The sequence below is a fragment of the Meriones unguiculatus genome, chromosome 11 (assembly GCF_030254825.1).
Source record: "Meriones unguiculatus strain TT.TT164.6M chromosome 11, Bangor_MerUng_6.1, whole genome shotgun sequence".
NCBI classification, from domain to species: domain Eukaryota; kingdom Metazoa; phylum Chordata; class Mammalia; order Rodentia; family Muridae; genus Meriones; species Meriones unguiculatus.
Genome location: NC_083359.1, coordinates 82,640,683 through 82,664,465, shown reverse-complemented (window position 1 = coordinate 82,664,465; position 23,783 = coordinate 82,640,683). Strand labels below are relative to the sequence as shown.

The 23,783-nt window shown below is 41.4% G+C and overlaps 1 protein-coding gene across 16 annotated transcripts in view; it reads right to left on the bottom strand.

Annotated features, from left to right (window-relative positions):
- Window positions 1-3,930: 3,930 nt before the first annotated feature.
- The window catches only part of Tnfsf4 (TNF superfamily member 4), a 142,863-nt gene continuing 123,010 nt past the window's right edge, over window positions 3,931-23,783 (bottom strand). For all 16 annotated transcript variants that reach the window (XM_060364556.1, XM_060364559.1, XM_060364562.1 and 13 more), the window contains 2 exons: window positions 7,990-8,032; window positions 3,931-6,554 (listed from right to left, as the gene is read on the bottom strand). In XM_060364556.1, the coding sequence (XP_060220539.1) occupies window positions 6,199-6,554; window positions 7,990-8,032 (399 nt within the window). In that variant the 3' untranslated portion in view covers window positions 3,931-6,198. The remainder of the gene's footprint in view (window positions 6,555-7,989; window positions 8,033-23,783) is intronic.

Genomic DNA, 23,783 nt, shown 5'->3' with positions numbered 1-23,783 from the left:
GGGACAAGTTCTATTTACATCTGACATTGACCTTTGCCCTATAAGATGCATTCAAACTTCTGGCCTATAAACCTTAAACTACATATTTTTTGTTGTTTTAAGTCATTTAGTTTGTGGTCATTTAATACATTGGAAATAGAAACTAATAAAATATTAGTCTCTGAAATTAGGGTGATTCTATTTTTATTTACAAGATCTTTAGATATTTTAACCCCATAATTTTAGTATAGCATGTCTCTGAATTGGCTATTCAGGATCTGTATGCAGTATGTCTATTCAATGTGTAGTGTCAAAACTTTTTTCTCATTTATAATACTGGTTTCAGTCTTAGAAGATTCATATCCTCATATATATTAAATCTTCTCTGCATAGTTTCAGTGCTCTCACTTTTTCTTGAATGCTGGATCCCACACAGACAAGCTGCAAGCCATATTGAACTCCTAACTTTAAAGACACTGCAAACTCAGTGAGGCAGGCATATCTTAAGCACACGAACCATGTTAATTCTCCCTCCAGATAAGAACCAGGAAATGGATCCATCTTTGGATGGTGTTTCTTCTTCTTAGCTGAGTTATAGCCATCCTTTGATATCCTCTGACTTATACTGTAAACTATAAGGTAACTATACAGTTACTGTGTGGTATATTAGATAGTGGAGAAAGTGAAAGTTGAAGGTAGGTACCTTTATTGTTGATAGAGAGAAGACTTTTAATTTTTCTTCCTGTTTCATGTTGTCTTGACCTTCTTAAGTTTTTGAGGCTTGACCATAGTAGGCACTCCTTGTCTAAAACATGAGAAGTCCCACCCCTGCACCTCCCACACACTGACTCTCCTGTTATGTTCCTTCCTTTTCTCTTACCTAAACAGCAAAGCTTGTCATTCCTGCTTCAGTTACTTCAATGTCCTTAAAGTTCCAGGGTTGTGCTATCCATTTGTTAGCACATTTACTCTCAGCCTTATAGAACAGATGGCTTTTATATATTAGTTTTTGAAACCAACTATTTTTCAGGTATTGAACAGGAATTATCTCTTATGCTCACAACAACACAGAAATAAGATATTTATGGTGGTTTGAATAAGGATGACCCACACAGGCTCATAAATTTGAATGCTTGATCAACAGAGAATGGCACTATTAGTAGGTGACCTTGTTGGAGTAGGTGTAGCCTTGTTGGAGGAAATGTGTCACTGGGAGTGAGTGTTGAGGTTTTGAATGCTGTTAAGCCAGGCCCAATGTCTCTCTTGCTGCATGCCTGCAGGAAATCATGGAGTTGGCCTGACCTAGCGTGTGTCATAGGTTTTTCGGGTTAGAGTCCATGGCTCCTGAGGTACAATGCACCTTCCAGTTCCTGAGAAACTGACATACTCCCTTGGGCAATGAAGTGTTCACACGGCTTTGTGTTTCTCTGTGGTATTGATTCCCTTAGAAGTCAAGGAAGCATGAAAACTTAACAGGAAAATTGGTCTAAGACATTAATCTTCTGTGCCCTGTATAGGTTGCAAATTTCATGGTATCCTAGCAACTACAACTGGCAATTACCATTATAAACTGTTTCTGACAGAGGTATAAAAAGTCTGATTGCTCTCAATAAAATGGTCACAGCCTCAGTCTTGCTGTGGTCCCTCCAACTTAAGACTGGTTTCATTCCTTGCAGCCATAGTAGGTGACCTTGGTGTAGACATGTCCAACCACCTGGGAAAAGAACTAGCTTTACTACATTCTTTTCCTGCCCGCTAGAGATAGAGTTGCTAGGAAATTGGCACAAATGGCCAGGCCAGAACTGTTTGTGATCTTGGTGCCTAAATAAACCAATCATTTCAAAAGTCAGTTTCCCTCACCCAATCATGTAATGCCAAGGCATATAACTCTCTGCTTGCATTTTTTTTTTCCTTTAAAAACCTTGTTCCCCTAGACCGTGGGGCCACGCTCCTCCTCTTCAAACAGGGAGAATGCTGTGACCCAGACTCGAGCTTGTAATAAAAGATCCTCATGTATTTGCAGCAGAGTCGATTTCTGGTGGTCTTTGGGGGCCTCACGAACTGGGCATAACACCTGCATGTCACCATGCTTCCTGACAATGGATTAAGCCTCTGAACCTGTAAGCCATCCCCAATTAAATGCTTTCCATTATGAGAGTTGCTGTGTTCATGGCATCTCTTCACAGCAATAAAACTTAAACTAAGACACATATTAATACCTTCACATGATAGATGAGAAAAATAGGATCCTTAATGGCTCAAAATTTTTTCAAAATCACTCAGCTAGCAAATAAGAGTCTTTAAAACTGTATTCTCAACACCATGTTTTCCCCCTTCTCTACCTCATTTTGTTTAAACACTTTTCTCATTCATTGAACTAATGTGTATCAAACTAGAATCACAAATGTGCCTTTTGAGAACTTACTACAATAGTATAAAATAGGGTTAATAGGGAGAATAAGTGAAGCCATGGTTCATTGAAGAAAAATTGAAGGAGGGAAGATGGTAGATTCAGGAATGATTCTGATGCTTTTAGTCAACACCATGGACCAGGGGGATGGGCTTAGCTAGGAAGGCAGAACATGCTATGTAGAAGTGCCCATTATATCCACATCAAGAAGGCCAGAGGTACAGTGGTTAAGAACATGCTCTTTCATGTCAGAAGTCTTCAGTCTTGAATCTGTGAGAATTTGGTCAAGTTTACTCTGAGGATCTCAAGGTCTTGTATTTATGATAGGAATCATAATAACACTGACCTGAAAGAGTTATTGGGAGGATAGAATTAAACAAGTTTCATAAAGTGGCTAGTATGATGCCTAGAATAGGTTGAGTACATAATACATGACAGTGTTTGTTTGCTTGTTTGTTTCTGTATTACTAATGAATCAAATACTAACAAAATATATGACATTAGAATGGAAAGTATCTGAGTTAAAAAATTACTTTAGGCATCCTTAGTATACAGGCAGTGATGCTGGCAATTATACACAGCAGTTATGGCAGTGCAAGTACTTCAAGGCTAGGCAGCTAGTGAGTTGATGGTGGAACTTGGGAAAAATTAAAAAGAACATTCCTGAAGAGAGAAATTCTTCCCTTGTTGGAGAGGGTTACTAGCATGCCAAAATTAAGACAGTTCTGTTGTTTTATTATTCAAAGCATTGAGAAATTTATTGATGTTTCAATTAATATTAGAAGCTAAACTCAACCTAACAAAGGAATATAACACATACATAGGCCAGATCATGGCTTGTTGAGCTCTAACTGTAGCCTTTGGGAGAGAGGGAGAAAAAGCTGTGGAACCCTAAACATTATCAGGGCCAGGATACAGAAAGAGAAGAGTGTAAAGATTTCAAAAGGCAGAGAAAAGGTGAGCTGAGGGAAGGGAGGAGGGAAGGGAGGGGAAGAGGAGAGAAAAGGAGAAGACAGGAGAAGAAAGAAGGAAAGGGAAGAAAATTAAAAGAAAGGAAGGGAGAAAATGGAAGAAAGGGAAGAGAAGAAGGGAAGGAAGGTGGGAGGGAGACACAGAGGCTGAGAATGAAGAGAACATAGGGAAGAGAGAGTCCTTAGTATCATCAAGGTGGCACCAAGATCCCTGTGGCCCTACTATGTCACAGATGCCACTCATACTTATGACCTCCTTTTGAGATAGCAAATAAGTACTTCCAGGCAGAGGGGACATAATCCTCAGAAATCATCCTGGGGCTAGATTCGAGGTGAAAAGCCCTATGTGAAAGGTCTGTATGTATATGAAAGATTTCTGCATAACCCTTGAGCTGTGAGGAGGGGCACGGACTTCCAGCATCTTTGCAAAACAAAGATGAATTTTCCCAGCTCAACCATTCCCTGGACAGAGGCAGGTAGAAAGCCAGAAAGCTTGTCCCTCCTCCACGCTTCTGAAGGATCAGCTAATCAGGACATGTTAAAAAGAAACACAAAGAAAAAACAACACACTAACCATCAGAAAATTCCAGGGTCTTTTATTTCAGACATGTAAGTACAAATAATATTATTATCTATATTGTTAACATTTATATTTATTCTCTCTGAGATCCAGGAATGGATTGAGTACAAAATTATGGCTTAAAACAGGGAAAACACTTGAGAAACTGAAGAACATTTTTTGATTGTCCTCAAGACTGTACCCCCTATAGCATTCTGTAAACTGAAAGTCATCAGTTAAGGGTGGGGAACTGCTCTCAAAAGAGTCACCAAGAAGCCTGAGTGAGGGTTACACTAAACATGTGGTATCTTCAGCTGACATTATGAACACAATCTCCTAAACTTTCAGGCATTTTATATTTTTGTCATGTTACAGGGAAGAAGCAGGATGCGGAAGTAGAAAGTCATTTGTCGAAGGTCACTTACTTAGTGACTGGGTCAAATTTGCAATTTCTGACACCTAATTCCTCACTCTGTTCTCTCCCTGTGAATCTCTTTTTCATGTAGAGCACAGGGTTAATTGTTTCTTTGAATGAAATGATAAGGGAACTAAAACAGAGACCACATATGGTGGTAGGTAGGGGATTGAGGCTGGCACACAGCCACAGTATTCCTGAGTGGCTAGCAGAGGCCAGAACAAAAGAAGCAGGCCGGGTGTGCTCCAGAGGAGTGAGGTTGCAGAGCAGAAACCATGGTGTTCAGGACAACAACTGACAGGACAATGGGGCTTAGGCTAGGCCTGTACATTGCATATCCATAAAAAATACAGGTACAAGCCCCAAAGTTCAAAAAACAAAACATTAATTGTATTAAATATTACCCATAGTTATAAACGTTTACTTTTCCAGCTGTCACGTGTTAGGTAACAACAACTTTGCACAATATAATCAATGACAAAAACTGAACTCTACACACATATAGATCTCCTGAGTCACCAAGACAGAGATCACAGAATATCTTGCCCCTAACAGTTCATGTAACACATTTAGCCCACAGCGGACCTTCCAGAAGTAACAGCTGTGCTTTCATCTCATGCACAAACCCTTTTATGTAGCATTTTTTACTCAGCTTCTTTTAATAACATATTATAACAGAGTGGGAATACAACTATGGGTAGATGCATAAGAGAAAGCATAAAATTATCAGACAAAAAAAAATCCAAATATAACTGAGCTCAGTCAGTATAAGGATTAACAGCCTTCAAACTTCCAGGAGGTTTGAGAGATAAGTGAACTGCTGTGTTGTAGCATAAGGCAATCCTTGTGGGGATACAGAACCATCTAGAAAGATTTCTGTGATGTGTTGTATCTTCTATTGAAAATGGCTAAAAAATACTATGTGTGTGTGTGTGTCTTTTAAATTATCAAAAATTTACATAAAAGTTTTGGAAGAGAGAACTTCCAAACCAGTCTTGTTCAGACAGTGAATAAAGGCTCATTCCCAGCCTTTATTCTGTGACCTCCAGTTCATTACTATCTTGTATAATAAAAATAACTCTCAGGATAAATGATCTCTCACACCCTGTACAAGAAACAAAGCTCCACTGGTTTTCTTTACATCACTGATGAGGTGCTTTGGTGGCATCATCGCCCCTGGATACTTCTTTGAAGGGAGGAGTTTCATCATCGCCCCTGGATACTTCTTTGAAGGGAGGAGTTTCATCATCGCCCCTGGATACTTCTTTGAAGGGAGGAGTTTTCTATTATGTGTTTTTGGTGGCCAGGAAAGGAAAGTGGTAACGGGAGAAGGTCTGAGTGCACAGTGTCACTTAAATATTGTCTTCGAGTCCTGGTTTCCACATGGTGATCTTCTTTCTGAGCTCCCGTGAAATGAAAAAGGACTTTAGGCAACATGTAAACATTGATCACCTTGACTTAGGAGAGAACACTTCAGCTCCTACTGGTTGGTGGACACGACCCTTTCTAGATTTCATAGCCCTTTCTCTGCCTCTTGACAATGCCAAAATTCTAGAAAATAGTAATCAAATGCCATTTTTCAGTGACAGAAGTTTATTACAGTGATCTTCTGACTAACTGAAAGTCATTGTTTTTCATTCCCAGAAGAGCTCTTATCAGGCTCAAGTGTGGAAAAGAGAGATCAACTGTCATGTAAGACACTCAATATCCCTGAGTGAGGAAGTCGGGTAGGATCTGCATTTGGTCACATCTCAGAAAGTTGAGAAGGATCGACTCGTGTCTCCCAAGAAAGAACCTTTGTCCTGTTCACACCTCGGCGTGGAATTCACAGTGGCACTTTGTTCATGGTGCTGCCGTAAGATCTTCAGTGGGCACAGAATCCACCAGGAGTTAGCTGGACAATAATCAGCTCTCCGTCATTTATCTGGAGGTGTTCGCAGGAAATATCAGGAGCATCTACAGTAAAGTAAACTATATCCTTGAAAGCCAAAGAGGCCACCACAGGGAAGTCAACCCTTTGGCCATTGTTCAGCGTTGGTATAGAAATGGGACTTCGACCCTTCCGGAAATGAAGGTTGATCTTGACCTCCTGGAAAAAGGAGCCCTTCATGTAGATGAGATAAAGCCCATCGCAGGTGATGGCAACTGAGTTGTTCTGCACCTCCATGGTTTGATACTCATTCCTGGATAAGCTGATGAACAGTCTCCCTTCCTCACATCCTAAAAAGAATTGAAAACAAGATTATTCCTAAGCCAAATATGATATGAGAACCTTGCAATATAGCTAATCAGGTAAAGAAAGACATTCGAAGAAACAAAAGTATGGAAGCCCTGCGGTGTACCGATGCCTGGAACCAGCTGTACCGATGCAGCAGAGGAAAAGGCAGAACCAATGTCAGTCTTCAAGAGTGTATAAGCTGAGGTTGGGAGTCAGAGCTGAGAGGTTACAGCCATTGTCACCTCGGACATTTGGCAGAAAAGACAGGTTCCAATATCTCCTGATTTTTCAAAAACAAGAAATAATGGCATCTTCAGTGATTACTCTCCAGATGAGTGCATGGACTGCAACAAAGGTTGGCAGGGTGGGGTGACACAGTCTGCATTGCCTTGGTCCTGCCCATCCCTAATTAGCTCGACTCGAAGTAGCTGCCCTTAATCATTTCCTACAGCTTTCCACCTGACCAAGAAATGCCTATTTTCCATGCCCCTAGGAATGCCTTTGCTGACAGGAAAGACCAGGCCTCTCCCTACTGCTGCTCCCCAAATTAATAATTCTTACTTATTACTGCCAGGCTCGGGAGCTGTACTTTGAATCAAAAATGAGGATGACCTATTGAGGGAAAAACGTGTTTCCCGTTCAGCTGGGAGAACTTAATAAATCCTTGAAAACTCATATAGAAACTCCTGGTGGTTGGTTGGCTGTGATCAAGGACCCAAATGATTCTCTCTTGATCAAAGTATTAGGTTTTCCTCATCTATGGCCTCCCCCAGCTCTCATTAAGGTGTCATCATTTTACAGAGTACCAGGTGTCTTACAGCCAGATAGCCTTAGAATCCATAGCCGAAAACAAAATGAAATTCCTACCAAAAATGATGTGTCTGGGAGGGTTCAGAAAGATATGTTAAGTACAGAGATAGGCACTTCTTTGGTTACTGATATTAAAAAAAATTTAGACTCCAACAGTTTGAGGATGCAACACTTTTCTAAGGGAAATGATAGATCCTGTGTTCTGGGGAAATTAAGAGACTACACAAAAGAACCTATTTAAAAAAATGGGTATAAGGCTGTGGAGGCGGTTCAGTTGGTAAGGTGTCTGCTGGATGTGAGTTCAGTTCATCACACCAAAGAAGAAGAAGAACAATAAGAACAAGCAGCAGCAGCAGCAGCAGCCGCCAGGCACAGTGACACAGCGATACTAGACTATAAAACACAGCTCTGTCCCTGAAGCTTGTTGGCCAGCCTGTGTGGCTAAACCAGTGAGCTCCAGGCTCAAAGTATAAAATGAAGAGCACCTAAGGAAGACACCCAGTGTCGACCTCCGGCCCCCCCATGCACATAAACACACACGTGTGCTCATCAACACAAACACACATGTGCCACACAGATACACAAGATAAGTACACGAAGATCAATTAAATTTTTGGTAATACTTACTGGTAACTTGTGCTCTGAGACTTTGGATTGGAGGGTACTTCACCTAAGGAAGGGGAAAAGACGAATATTTAGGAGAAAATGTGAAATGGCTACAGCAGCCCACAGGAAAAATACCTGACAAAAGACGAGGCTTTTTCTTTGGGTTTTTACGCAGACCTGCTACATTCCCCCTTGGCTTTGTATTACTATACATCTCTTCCAATGGGGGGGGGGGTGCTATTCTGCCCTTCCATGCAAGCATCTGAAATCTGAAGTCTTCATTTCTGCCCCACTCTTCTTTGGTATATTTCGTTAATATGCTATATACTAAATATTAGCACCCCCCAATTCTCCATTTAAATAACACACTTAACACACTTAGAGACACTCCCAGCATGAACTAGGAGAAAGTTCTAGAGGATTTTTGTGTGCTTTCTCTTCTATTGTGCGACAGGAATGAACACGTACTGTTTTCAAGGGTCAATAGAACCTGTTCTAAACCTTCAGAATGCTTGAATGTCATGGACTTTCATTTTTTGTTATGTTTATTTATTTTGTGTGTGAGAGTGTATATGCACATCGAGTGCATGTGTGTGTGTGCATGTGAGTTTCTATACATATGTGCGCGTGCATGTGTGTGTGTGTGTGCGTGTGTGTGTGTGTGTATGTGTCCAAGTCGGTCTGTGTGTGTGTGTGTGTGTGTGTGTGTGTGTGTGTGTGTGTAGAGGTCAGAAGCCAACTTTCAGGAGTCAGTTTCTCCTATCATGTGATTTCAACATACCAACAAGTCCTTAGACTCCGTAGTAGATATAGTTTCTCATTAATTAGTTTTATGTATTATTTGTGTGTTTGTGTGTGTGTGTGCAATTTTGCAGAATCAGTTCTTTCCCTTCACCTTTACATAGTTTCAGGGGATCAAACTCAGGTTGTCAGGACTGGAGCCAGTGCTTTTACCCAATGAGGTATCCCACCTGCCAAATTAGCTGGTTTTAGGCTTTAGATCACTCCCTTTTCTTCACCAGCTTGAAAACCCTAACATGAGTCAAGTCAGTCCATGCAGTAAGAAGTAAAATAGTGAGAAGAAGCTCGGCAGAGAAAAGCACACAGGACTCGGTAGCCAAAAGGAGATGGAGCAAAGTTGTAACAAAGGGGCAGACCCATATGTAAAGTATATTCCTGTCTGCTAAACTCAGAAACATTCCTATGTGCTCTCAGTATATCTTAAAGAATGCACCAAAAAGACGGTTGCAGATGCGGACTCTGAAAAAAACAAAATTAGAAGCCTGCGGTCAGGAGTAGTGGGGCCCCTTCCGACAATTTTGGAGGGGAACTATATGGTGTATTCCCTATTCTAACAAAGGGAACAGGGGGAAAATATCCACTATTCCTGCCAAGAACAACAGCCACAAGGCCATTCTTGGCAGAATGTCTAGATCAGAGGCATGGGAGAGATTTGTTTTCGTGCCTCGAGCAGTGGAATTCCTGCTACCCACTCTCCTGGCAGACTAATAGCCGCAGGCAAGAGGATTTCACTGGGGACTCCCCACACAAATGAGGAATCCCCTACTTCTCTTTTAAATATGATCACAGGCCTTCCTGGGCTACAACCAGCAAGCTGCTTAGGGAGGCAGGAGGGCTTTCCTGAGCCCTGGGCTGCAGAAAAGCTGTGACGAAATGTGGTGAGCATGGAGAGAAAAATGTTGACTTGGGTAAGAATGTGAGTCTAGGCTCCTACCCCTTTGGATGCTGTTCCTCTGTGCTTTAGGAAGGGTTCTAGAAGAATACCTCTCCAAAGACCCATTACCCCCAGCATCATAATCCCCCTAGACAAAAAAAAAAAAAAAAAAAAAAAAACCCACTGCTCTGGGGCCAGCCTGTGCTGGTTGGTACCTGTACCCATTGCCAAAAGTGCTCTGTGTAGTGGCATAGGGTTCAGCACAGCACTGGGCTCCTGTGCTCTGATACCAGAGCACAGGCAAGTCCTGGGTGAGTTGAGATTAAGATTTCCAACCTCCCTGGGCATCATCTTCAAAAATTACTACAATACTTAGGGCACCCATGTCAGGATCAGCTTCCCATGCTATAGCTTTCTGTGATATATAAACTTAAACTCTTCCCTCACCCCAAACAAAAATAAATAAGTAAACAAACAAAATAAACTAGTCAGTGTGGTAGTATGCGCCTTTAATCTAGGCAAAAGAGGCAAAAGCAGCTCTCTGATCTCAAAGTCCTTGTGACTTGATCCTTTTTTTTTTCCTTGTTGTAATGTTGGGGATTGAACCCAGGGCCTTTCACATTCTAGAGAAACTGCTTCACCAGCCCTTCTCCCAAGCCACAACTCTAACCCTTCTAAAAAGCTTTTTATTTTTGACAGTGTTTTGTCAATTTTGAACTCATTAGATATATGTAGTTTAATTATTTTTACTGACTTTGTGTGTGTGTGTGTGTGTGTGTATGAATTCTGTCCTTTTGTTGTTCTGATATTGTAGGGGTAACCATGACCAAAAGGGCATCTGGTTCTGAGATATAGAGAGGTAGCCAGGAAAGATATGTGACTTCTCCACTGGTTTGATCTACTGCAACCCCATGCAACCCCAAACACCCTGTTCCTTCTCCCAAAGGCCACCTACAATGGAAATTGGCATGTCCACACAAGCCTCTTAGAAACAACAATTTAGTGAATTCAGGTAATTTTGTGAACTGGAAGAAGACCTCCTTCCTGCTCCCAGAACCTTTTCTGCTCTCATTCTGCACACCTGATGCTCAGCGCCAGCTGCCCAACTGTGCAGAGACACACTCAAGTGTCCAGACACATACCCAACAGCCCAGAGAAATCCCTATACCTCCCAGAGTCACCCCATCCCTGCCCAGAGACACACTCAACTTCTCAGAGAACATCTCAGAGTCATCCCCTCCCTGTGCAGAGACATTCCCACATTTCCCAGAGACACTCTACAATATCCAGAGACACTACCCAGAGACAGTCCATGCAGTTCAGAGACATCCCCACAGTTCCAAAGCCAATGTCATGCCTGGCCTGGCTGCAGCCTCATTCTCACACTTCACACATATCTTTTTGTGTCCTACGATTAAACCAACTCTTTTTTTTAATCCTCTTCCCCTTAGATGAAGAACCTGATCGGGCAAGACAAAGAGCAGACTTGACGCTCTCATATTTAGCTCAAATTCTCTGGCTTCCTGAATTTGGAAAATACTTGAACCATTTATTGGCTTTACTTTCATACACACAGTGATAAGGCTTCACACTACAACTGGAAGTTTCCAAGAGCTAACAGTGTACTTGGGAAAATAACGTGGCAGTTTGCTGACACGTAGAAAGCACTCAGAAACGCCTGCTTGATCTCTTCTCGATTTCCAGAGGCTACCTATCTGTTTTTGCCCATCCGAAAGAATCACAACCTCATTCCCAAATAAAGTCCTTAATTCTTTTCAGCTGTATCCCTGTGCCAAATATTTGAAGTCATTTTGTTCATACAAAAACTTACAGAAGCTGTGGTCTTTAACTGCCAGTACTTGGATGCACCCAAAGGTTCTGGAGAAGGTGGAACTATGGAGCAGCCACCAACTATGGAGTGGCCATTATTTTTAGTGCTAACAAGAAGTGAGTCATCTGGCCATGAAAAGCTGTGGAGGAAACATCAACTCTGTATATCTGTTAAAATGATCCATCAGAGAAGGCTACATTCTGTGTGATTCCAGTTATAAGACATTCTGGTTGAAGCAAAGCTGCCATAAAAGAGCAAGGAATGCCCAAGGTCAGGAATTTGGGAGGGCTGAGCAAGGGCAACACAGGAGATGTTTGGGAACAGCGAAGCTATAATGGCGGGGGTGGGGGTGGGATATGTCATTATACATTAGTCAAATCAACGGAATATAGAAAGTACAATATCAAAAGTGAACCCTATACTAAAACAAAATCACTCTTGACTGATAATATCTTCAATGGCTATAAGTCTTAGAATATTTGATGTGACCTTTAGAAAACTGAATTAACTTGATGATTTTCAATTTCCTATCTGTGAAGTAGGGATAGAAAAAATCTATTGTCTCAGAAAGCTGGTGTGGTGTTGCATAAGATCATATGTGTGAATGGTTAACACTTTACAGGAAATATTTAAGGGGTCAACAAATATCAGCCATTATTTTTTGATATACAGAAAACAAAATCCATGCCATTTTTATAATTTTTTCTACATAATACTATGTTTTGTATATGGAAAAAAAGAAGAATATATTAAAGAACCAAACAAGACTATCACAAAGTTCCTGAATCAAGTTCTCTGACTATCTGTAACCCAGAGAGATCCTGGGCCTTATGAGAAAGTGTACCGGAAAGCAATCCAAAGACATCTGGTCTATCCCTATGTATTAACCACTGTGTCTGAATACCAAGAAGAGCAAAATCCTCTTGAGCATCTCCAGATGCTAAGGAAACCAGGAGATGCCAAAGAGCCAGAGGATTTCTGCCAACCACAGCTTACAGAACACAGTTTCATTATTCTACAAAGTGTGAAGGTCTCTCATAATAAGTGAAGAGCAGACCCCAGAATCAGCTAGCATTGGGTACAGCCCTGAGGTTTGAATAGGATTGTCTCAGAAGCCATCTTTGTGTTGAAGATAATGCCTCAAAGGAAGAAATTAAAGCCCATAGAAGTAAAGAGAGTTAATTTCTGCCCCTGATTCTAGTATAATTTTATTATATCATCCAGTGATGTTTTTTTTTTCTTTTTTTTCCTTTGTTTAGATTGCTAGGGAATGAATCCAAGGCCTTGCCCATGTGAAGCAAGTGCTATACCACTGAAACATAACCCCTGCTCTTTCTTTTTTATTTTAAGAGATGGTCTCACTAAGTTTCCCAGGCTGGCCTAGAGCTTACTTTCTATCCCAGGATATCCTTGAACTCTTGATCCTCCTAACCTCAGCCTCCTAACTGGAAACTATAGCTCTATGCCACCAGACCTGACAGCAATTTTCCTGCAAATATGAAACGAAGAGAAACAGCCTTGAAGATTGTATTAATATTCCACTCCTGTGTTCTTGTGCCCACTTGAGCACCAACCTTGGAGAAGAAAAGTTGCCACACAGCAGATTGGCAATGACCTCATCATGATGGCATCCAGGAAAAACCTAGAATCCATGCTTTCTTCTCAGGGTGTCAGATATGCTGTAGATGAAGAAAAGAAAGAAGGAAGGAGGGAAGGAAGGAAAAAAAGGAAGGAAAGAAGGAAGGAAGAAAGGAAGGAAGGAAGGAAGGAAGGAAGGAAGGAAGGAAGGAAGGAAGGGCAAACTCGTGAGCCCCAGAAACAACTCAATACCTAGGTGGCAAATAGAAATTTGACAGCTGACTATGTAATGTCTATGTTATATCTGGGTACAGCTGAATAACACTACAGGAAGATATGCCAGTTTGGGGTACCTCAATGCTAAGATGCATTAGAGACTCCTAGGAAATTTGTAAAAAACGAAAGTAGAAATGTCCAACTCACTCACAAAGCCCTGACCCTAAAGGTCTGAATTATCAGGCACAGTGGTGCATGCCTTTAAAAGATGAGAGAGGATGAGTCAGGTGGCTCTTATGAATTCAAGGTCAGCCCGGTCCATGTGGGGAGTTCCAAGCCAGTCAGTGCTACATGGAGAGTGTCTGTTCTAAAGAAAGAAATAAAAAGTGTGGCTGGAGCCAGTAGCCCACATTCCTACAAGAATCCAGGGTTCATGGTGCTAACCTGTTAACTTCTGAAGACTTTTCAGTAAGCCCTGTGGGGGAAAAACTGGTACTCGAGAAATGCTTGCTACTCCCTGAAAGCTATTCAATAGTTGAAGAATGATATGATTATCATATTATGTGATGATTTGTCTAGAAGCAGTAGCAAGTTCTTAAGCATTGCTTGACATAATGATGTCAGATCATATCCATTCTGAAAACAGCATACATTTGCTTTCTTTAAACCCGAATAAAATTTTATTCTATACATGTGCTACTTTTTCATTAGCAATTCATCTGTCATTTATATTTAATGAAATAACCCAGATCCAGAGGAAAAAAAATACTGCATACTTTCTCTGATAATGTGGAATCTCTATTTATGTGTAGCTCATAAAAAATAGAAAAAGGACCGTGTGGGGAAAAAAGAGACTAATAGAAAAAGAAGAAGGACATGAAACAGTGAAGGAATATATATTGATATGAGAATGGAAGGTAGGATCATTTGGGAGTAGGAACAGAACCAGAAAAAGGTGGGGATGGTTGATGGGAAAGTCTGTGAGTAGGGTAAATAAGAACAGAGTATAATAATACAAATATATAAAAAATTTAGCATTGAAACTCTTCACTTTGTATGCTGTTAACAATTTGATTAAAAAAAATATTAAAATACTTTAAAACTAAAAATGAACATTGCTATGTGACAGCCATTATACTCAACTCTGTGATCACAAAGGTAGAACATACTCCTTGGTTTTGAAAAACTTGTGTTTTATTCATAAAAGTTATCTGTCTACATGAAATCGTTAGGAACCAGCAACAAGTTAATGTATTGCATAGAGTTCCAGAAAATAAAAACAAAAATTACCTCATGGTTTCGTTGCACAAGGAGAAAGCACCAGGATCTAGGTTTTGAAAGAGTGAAGACTCAGATCACAAAAGACTACAATTAGCCAAAAGAAACACCTATAAATGAGGCATTCTTTATGGATTTAAGGAAAGCGGAAATAAAAAAAAATTCTAATAGTGCAATGCCCTGGGATAATCTTGCTGCAGTCCATCGCTTTTGCCTCTGCTTAAAACCACCCTACCACACATAACAACTTCCTGTAGAAATGAGAAATTATAAAGAGGAAAACGAGAATCAGTGCTGCTTGGAACTTGTTACGGAGTAAAGTACAGAGTTCAGGTTACAGTGACCACTCCTCCCTTGATTCCAGGAGACCTTAAGAATAAATAGTTCCTCACCATCGGGAAGGTGGAAGGCAGAAACCAGCTCCATCTTTAAGGCGCGGCATTACGCAGCTCTCTACAGTTCCCCCTTTTCGTTTTAGATGCATCAGGCAAGAGTAGAGGTCTGATCTCTGATATTAGAAATAAATTGGGACTTTGTACCGATGTTCATTTAGGTGTCATCCACCCAAAGAGCATCAGACCCGTCCGATACCTTTTTCTCAGAGGCGGGACCTGGGGCATCAATCCGCATGCAATCAGACTTGCTCTTCTCTGGGTCGAAAGCGGCTAACCCAGAGTGCAGTGCTTAGCCTCGCATCCTGAGCGTAACATTTTAGCTCCCATGCTTGGGGAGACTGTCCTGCTTCAATGGCTGTAAAGGCCTGAATGGTCATGGCTGCATTACGCTGTTGTAAGACTCTAATCTTGCATATATACCACAGGCAAACCAAGGAGACCAACACCAGGAGTGCTCTCTGTCACAAACAACTCCACATTTGGCTAAGGCTGAGGATCTGGCTTGCTTCCATGTATGTGGACCTATCTGCATTGCCCACGTGGCACACTGGGGTTGGCTACCCAGAGGCTATTTAAGCTGTGGGCTGGCTTTCCCCAGGGTCAGATGATTGTTCAAGGTTCCTGAATAAACTGCATTGAAAAAAAAAAGAATAAATAGTTGATCCGGAAGCACTTATCTGGAGTACAAGACTGATTTGAACTGTTTTCATCATTATCAAGGAAATAAAAAATTTTAATTTAGAGATAACTGCTAAAAATACTCGGTTTTTAAAACACCCAGAAGTTAAATTGCAATAAATAAAAAAATAAATTTAAAATATATATATGCCCAGAAGTTCTCCAAAAAGAACTTCTCAGACAGGCCTGTAGGTTCTCAGTGTGGGTCCCACTGAAAGCATCATCTCGTGGGCTCTGGATGGGTGCCCCTGTGGAGGGTTAGCAGGCCCACTGACAAGCTCAAAGTGAGTGCACAGAAAAGCTGGAATTAGATACCTTCCTGGGCTGTTCAATACCAGAAGAAAGAATCCAATGTCTGGTCCTTTCCCAGCTGTTCGTATCATGTCTCCAAGGATAACGTTTTAAGAGATAATCTTTGGAGAGTGTCAGCCTCTGGCTCTGACTCAGCGGGATGTGACATAATGTTCTTGACCTTATAGTCATCTGGCATTTTGTCTATAAGGAGGGTATCTGTGCCAGGAGCAAATGTTACTCATCAGATCTGAAACCAGGAAGTAGGCTCTGCAGTCATATATGGAGCCTGCCTGCTATTCCTCAGTCCCGGGGCACAATGCGAATCTCTCGAGGGAGCCCATGAATGAGGTGTGAGTCACTTGAGGAGACTGGTGAATATCCGTGACAGTGTCCCCTTAGTGCACCATGTCACCTCCACTGTGACAGAGTTGCTGTCCCTACCTAGATCTTCTACCATCAGAGATCTGAGAGGCCATGAAAGCACAGCCTGATAAATTCTTAGGCTGTGTCTCAAAACTGAAGTGGACTGGGAAGTTAGCTTTCCTCATTTGAGAATTTATTGTGTAGTTCATGGAAGCAGCCTGTTGCAAAGGATAGACTCTGCTTCTGATGAAAACAAAACAAAAAACCAGAAAGAACCAATGAAAACAAAAACAAAACAAAACAAAAACAAAAAAAAAAAAACAAAAACAAAAACCTCAGAACTTTGTTTAAGAAAAGGACTGGGAATAGGAATAGGCAAAAAACTTGGCCAAGAAGGCTTCAATGTTAATAAAAACTTAACTTAAAAGTTACATTCTCTTAGAGACAAAGCCAGTGACTTTGAAAACCATGCTTAAAAAAAAAAAAAAAAGATTTATAGAGATTTTTGTAAACCCAAGGAGAAGCTACATTAATTCTCTTCCAGCACCTTCTCCACCTTCACCCTGAATACCTCTGACAGCATGTGACCTTTCCTTCCCCCAGCTTTGTCTTCTTACTGCTGCACAGTGTGCTCCTCCTTTAACCGTCCCCACTCTTCCTGTCACACTCTTTAGTGATGGTTGTTTGTGGCTCCCTAGAGAAACTCACCACTCGCTACCCCAGGGATCATGGACTCTGTTCCTTTGTCTCTGGTTTCTAAGAGTAACCTCAGGCATTAAACAAAACAACAACAACAAAAACAAAAATCAAACAAACAAACAACAACAACAAAGCAGCCAGCAGTATGCATGCAACCTGAACACTCAAACAGGGGAAAAAGCGTAAGACTGACCTAACACATAACTTCTTTGTGGTCTTGTACTTGGATTTCCCACTCCAAATTAGTTGGAGAATTCCTTCAATAACACTAACAGAGAGATCTACCAAAACGTTTCTCCCTTCCTCCCCTCCATGATTAAGAAATTATCCACTAAAATATTCTTGCACTGGTTTTAGTGTCTAAGCAACTGGAAAAATACGTTTACAATGTATCCACTGTAACGCCATACTTTCCTGCCAGGTTTCAAATATAATGGCACTCAGTAATTATTTGCTGAGCTGAGATGGCCAATTTCAACAACCATGGGCAGTGTACAGTGTTAAAAGAGACAGTCTCAGCTTTTATGTGGCTGTATAGCTGCTGGCCTAGGTCCAGTCGTGGTTGTTGAAATCTCCGAGTATAAGGAAAGCAGCAACAGTCCTACCATTTGTGTCTTCTTCTGAAGTAACCCTTTGTATTCTCATGTATGATATAGGAAGGTACCACTGCTTTAAGAAGCCAACCTAGTAGAGTGGACTGGGCATCAGACCAGCAGTAGGGATTTTCTGGCTTCTGTAATGAGTCTAGAACAAGTTCTTTCCCTTTGTGGCCTTTTATTACTCTCATCTCGATGGCCAACCTCAGTTAAAATGACTTCACTGCAGTGCCTAATAAAAAAACTCCATTGCAGAAGTTCATCAGATCACGTCATAGAATTCCAAAGAGTAATCCCCAAACATTATGTGACCACAGATATTAACACAGGCCTTATCTGATGCAGGAAGAGCAGCACACCTCCTCCTCCCTAGCAGGAGAATTTTCTCTGGAAATTAATGAACTCAAAGTTTTGCCTAGTGCATCAAGGCTCCTAAGCTCATTTGCATGAGGCTGAACTCTCAGCATGTGCTCTGAGGGGTAAATGAGGTTGGTGAAGGGTAAAATCACCAGATCGTAGCACTGGGAGAATAATGGTGGTGACAGTGATGACAATAGTATTTTAAACTGAAGCTTTTCAAGAATCCCAACTGAAAGCAAGGCAAGTCTGTGAAATTCCTTACTAAGTATATCTGCCATGCTTGGCTGCTGGGTGCTTGTCATATGGCCTGGCTACTGTCACTTAACTGCCTTCTTTTCCCACTGGATTATAAACACTATCAGATCAAGGAAGAGCATTATCTGTCTTGCTCTCCATTTTGTCCTAAGTGCCTGACAGGAAACCGATGCACCATGAGCACTAATTAAAAAAAAAAAAAAAAAAAATGAATAAACGGTTTCAGTGGGTTTAACAGCATGCCCTTCAAATGTGTGCATGTCTAAAACTCAGACTGTGTCCTTATTTGGAAGTGGACATACACAGAGTTTTCACAAATATAAATAGTCAAAAATGACATCAGCAGGATTAGGGTAGGTCCTAAATCCAATACGACTAGTGTTCTTCAAAAAAAAGAGAGAGAGAGGCGCTCCATAGAGACAAGAAGTAGCCATGTGATGTGTGTAGTGTGAAACCAGTGGCAGGTGTGAAACCAAAGAACCTGAGGATTTTTGATAACCACCCAAAACTAGAGAGAAAGAAGGAATAATTCCTGCTTAGAGCATTCAGTGAGGGTGTGACCTTTCTGTCATCTCCAGCCTTCAGGACTGAAGATTCCATTCCTGTTGTTTCAAGCTACCCAGAAAACACTGGACAGTTCAATACGTTTTTACAGGTAGTTTAGAAACCAACGTATCACCACACTAATTACTTGAATTGGTGTCGAACAGAACTAGAAAGACCTAAAAGAGTATACAGTACAATCTGCTTCCTGTTTAAAAAGAAGAGGAGGAGGATTTGGGAAATGAATGCAGACTGGCTTCCCTCTCTATTAGAACACCTTCTGCAGGCCATGGTTTGTTTTCTGAAAGTTCCCTGTACAGTATTACGTAATTGTTAAAGCTGCATTAACCATGATATCTATGTTAGTGTAAGTAGTTGTAAATCTTTCTTTCTTCTGCGACAGAGCACACATCCTCCAGTCTTTCTTCAAAAGTAACTAATGTCAGACAGGAAAGTCAAAGTTTAAAACAAACAGTCATGAACAATCTTTAAGTGCAGAGTTTTGAAATCATGGCCAAGTGTAACAGAAAGAGGCAAGATTAGGACTTTGACCTCACCTTCATTCCCAGCCCTGAGCTTTCTGTGCAAAACAAGTCAAGCCACTCACTTCAGATTTCCCCAGTGCAGAATAGCACAGCCATGTCACGTGCACCTCCTTCTAAGGACACAGTAAAGAGGAGGAACCCCAAGTAGGAAAAAGTTATGCCAAATTGAGGGACTTGATCATGGGTCGCATCATTCAACGTGTTCTACAATTTATTTTATAATGCAGAAAGGCATATTTTCCTCACTTGCCGACTATGCTGATGCTTCTTTTTAATCTATAATAGAAACTTACAACTTACACTATTAGGATCTTTGCCTGACTACTTATCTAGATTCCAGGCCCATGCTCTTCCTGTCTGCAGGGAAGACCAGCCTTCAGTGTACGTTACTCAAACTCACCAAAGCTCTCAATTTCTACACTTTGATCCATAATGTTTATTAAACAGTATGGACATAATTAAAGTGAGACTCTCTTTTTTCTCTCCTTGTTAGTCCATGGAAATACTTTAAAATGTTACCAAATACAAAGAAATATGTATGAATTAGCCCACCTATGGGTCATTGCAGAATGAAAGATCTCCTAAAGAGAAATCAGCCACTCAAGTCATCTTTGTTTCTAATATTGTGAGGCAGACCACGAGTTTCTTGTGGATATAATTTCCTGCTGCTCAACATTCAGGCCTCTGGAGAATGGAATACATGAATGAAAGCCAATGGAAATGGGAACAGCTTAGTCCGTGTGTTTTAATCCTGAAATTTTAGATTTAAAACAAATATTAACGTATTTGTTTATTTGTAAGTACATATGCCTGCCTGAGCCTTTGTGTACCACGTGCATGCGTGTGGCCTTGGAGGCCAGAGGAAGGTGTCTGATCCCCTGAAACTGGAGTTACAGGTGGCTGGGAGCCATTTGATATGGGCGACTGGAACCAAACCATGTCCTCGGACCAGCAGTTAGCAATCTTAGGCACTAAGCCACCTCTTCAACCCTAACGTTTAGATTTTTGAAACATTCTTAACAGGACAATAAATCTAAAAACACTTCATGACTTCATAAGTTTTCCCCTTCTGTCTTCTTTTACTCTCTACTGCAGCCACAAACAACTCCTAATAAGAAAGCTATGTTAAAAAAAAAAGAAAAAGAAAAACAGAACTCTTTCCAAGATGGATTATTTTAATTCCCAAGTTTACAACACAGAAATCAAAGCTATAGAGAAGCTATGATTAATCCAACATGGTATGCTTGTCTTGTTAAGAGGCGTAGCTGAATGTCTGCATCTCTCTCTCTCTCTCTCCCTCTCTCTCTCTCTCTCTTTCACACACACACACACACACACACACACACACACACCCCCCAAAGCAAAAATTATACCCCAGTGTGGCTATATAAATATGCCCATGAATGGCAACAATAATCTTGGCATTTACAAAGCTCAGTACTCAAATGTGTGATCCTCCTGACCAAGTCCTAATCTCAGAAGTGTTAAACCGACACACAGGGAATTTATTCAGGATCACGGAGCCAAAAGCCTGGAGTAAGGTGGCCTTCTGGCTCCTGGTTCATGTCTCTCTGTCACACCTCAAACACTTATCCCTGAAGTCTGAGATGACTATCTGCATTTCCGAGGAATATTTTCACTCCCTCATTTGAAAAGTATCAAAACTAGCAAAGCACAGGACGTTAGAGATTCCAACTTCAAACTAACTCTTCTGTTGATTTCACTAACGACCATGGAGAGAGAAGCATGCCACATCACAACTCCGGGCTTGGTTGTCAAGGTTTTCATTTCACTTGAAGCCATAACAACACTACCTGTGGCTCCTCTGACTCACATGATCACAAAGGGTTAGTGCTTGTTTTCCCGAAACACAAAACCCCTGATATGGGAAGAAACTGGCATGCTCTTTGAGAGTGTAGGGTAACTGTCACCAAAAGGAAAAGAATACCCAAGGCTGAGTTGTTAGCCCCTTGGAAAGACTGGGTCTGCTCAGTGGTCGTAGCTGGGGCAATAGTCAACCAAGATAAACAGGAAGATCGTATCCATGGGTCAGGCCTGTATTAGTGCCTATATGTGGATTTATATGTAATGTTTTTCAGCATAATTCACACTACGCTATCCTATTTTAAAGACCGCAGAGACTGATGCATCAACCAAGGACCATGCATGGAGAGGACCTAGATCCCTTGCTCAGAAGTAGTCGATTGGCAGCTCAGTCTCCATGTGGGTTCCCAAGCAAGGGGAGCGGGAGCTGCCTCTGTCATGAACTCGGTTGCCTGCTCTTTGATCACTTGTCTCTGGCAATGTGTCCTTGCCAGGCCACAAAGGAAGAGAATCTCATCAGACAGACAGTCCTGATGAGACTTGATAAGCTATGGGCAGATGGCAGTGGAGGAGAACTACCCCCTTTAAGTGGACTAGGGGAAGGGGATGAGGGAAGAGGGAGGAAGGATGGAGGGGGAAGTTGAGTGAGGGGGCCTCAATAGGGATGTATAATGAATAAATTATGAAAAAATAAAAATGAAAATAAAAAAGACTTGGGTCAGAATGTACATGTACCTGAATTGCTCATTTAGAAAGAGCATCACTGTGTGAACAAGAATAAAACCTAACAGTGCTCGTCCTCGAGCACTTGATTCCAGAGAAGATGGTTTCCTCATAGATCAGCAGAGGTTAAGGAGAAAGAGAGCAGACAGCCTAAAGACTTTAGAGGATGGTTAGTTTTACTGTGGTGCCCCCTAGTGCTAGGTGAAGTTAGGTGAATTTCTGTATTGCCCATCTTTAGATCCCATGCAGGAAAGAAAATGTGGAGAATCATCAGTGCTGGTAACTGACCCCCTTCGCATAGATAGAATCAGTCAAATTCCCCAGAATGATTCACAAGATTCTTTGCCGTCCACGCCTGTCCATATCTTCGGCGTCATGTCCTACTCTCATTCCCTATGAACACTCACTCTCAGCTATGTTGAATGATTTGCTGTTCTGCCTACCCTTCCCCATCCCTCCTGTCTATGTAAGAAACTCCGCTCTTCAGTTAGCAGGCCTTCTGGTGTTGGTCTCCTTGGTTTGCCTGTGGTATATATGCAAGATTAGAGTCTCACAACAGTGTGATGCAGCCATGATCATTCAGGCCTTTACAGCCATTGAAGCAGGACATTCTCCCCAAGCATGGTTGGATACCATAAAAAGCTAAAATGATACGCTCAGGATGCGAGGCTAAGCACTGCACTCAGGGTCAGCTGCTTTGGACCCAGAGAAGAGCATGTCTGATTGCATGCGGGTTGATGCCCCAGGTCCCGCCTCTGAGAAAAAGGTATCGGACGGTCTGATGCTCTTTGGGTGGATGACACCTAAATGAACATCTGTACAAAGTCCCAATTTATTTCTAATATCAGAGATCAGACCTCTACTCTTGCCTGATGCGTCTAAAACAAAAAGGGGGAACTGTAGAGAGCTGCGGAATGCTATGCCTTAAAGATGGAGCTGGTTTCCGCCTTCCACCTTCCCGATGGTGAGTGCTCTCTGTCACGAACAACTCCACATTTGGCTAAGGCCGAGGATCTGGCTTGCTTCCATGTATGTGGACCTATCTGCATTGCCCCCGTGGCACGCCTGGGTTGGCTACCCAGAGGCTATTTAAGCTGTGGGCTGGCTTTCCCCGGGGTCCGAGGATTGTTCAATGTTCCTGAATAAACTGCATTGAAAAAAAAAAAAAAGAAACTCCGCTCTTAACTTTAACATCAGCTAATGTGTGTTATCTTTTCCCTCGGCTACCCTGACAGTTAATTAACTGTATAGGTGATCATGAGCAATTTACCTGCCTTCTTTGTTTTCCCATGAGATACTGTGGCTAATTATCTACTAAACAACCCAGGATCTCTGGGCCATTTCATCAATACCCACCATCAGCGTCTCAAAATTCTTTCTAATGAATTAATTCAATACCCAAGATGTTTCCTTTTTTAATTCTCAAAGAGTTGCTCAGAAAAATCAAACTCTACTTGAATTTGAAGTTATTTTTACATCTATGATTGAATAATTTTTTAAGAAGAAGACATGCTAGATTACAGGTTAGATTACATTTCAATTAATTCTAAACAAAGATTCAAGGCAAATTCCTCTTTCCAGTATTGAAAAAATAAAAAAAGTTGGAAGTTATTATATGAAACATCACCAAAAAACTGAATTCTAGTTCTGGCTTTCCTTGACAGAGAGCACTTCTGCTTTCCCCAGCAGACACAAGGGACAAGAAGGTAGGGTTTGCTAAGGAAAACTCCTTAACGCTACAAAGTCATCATACATGGAGCTTGGGAGACTTCAACAGCCCCAGAACATGCAAATATAATTTACAACAGCTCCTCGACAGCTGGGGAAATAGCTCAGATGATAAAGTATTTCCCTAAAAAAATGAGAACTCAAAGTCAGCTCCCAGAAGCCAGATTAAAATACCAGGCATACAAGTGTGCACTTGGAATCCTAGCACTGTGACAGCAGAGACAGGAGGTCCCC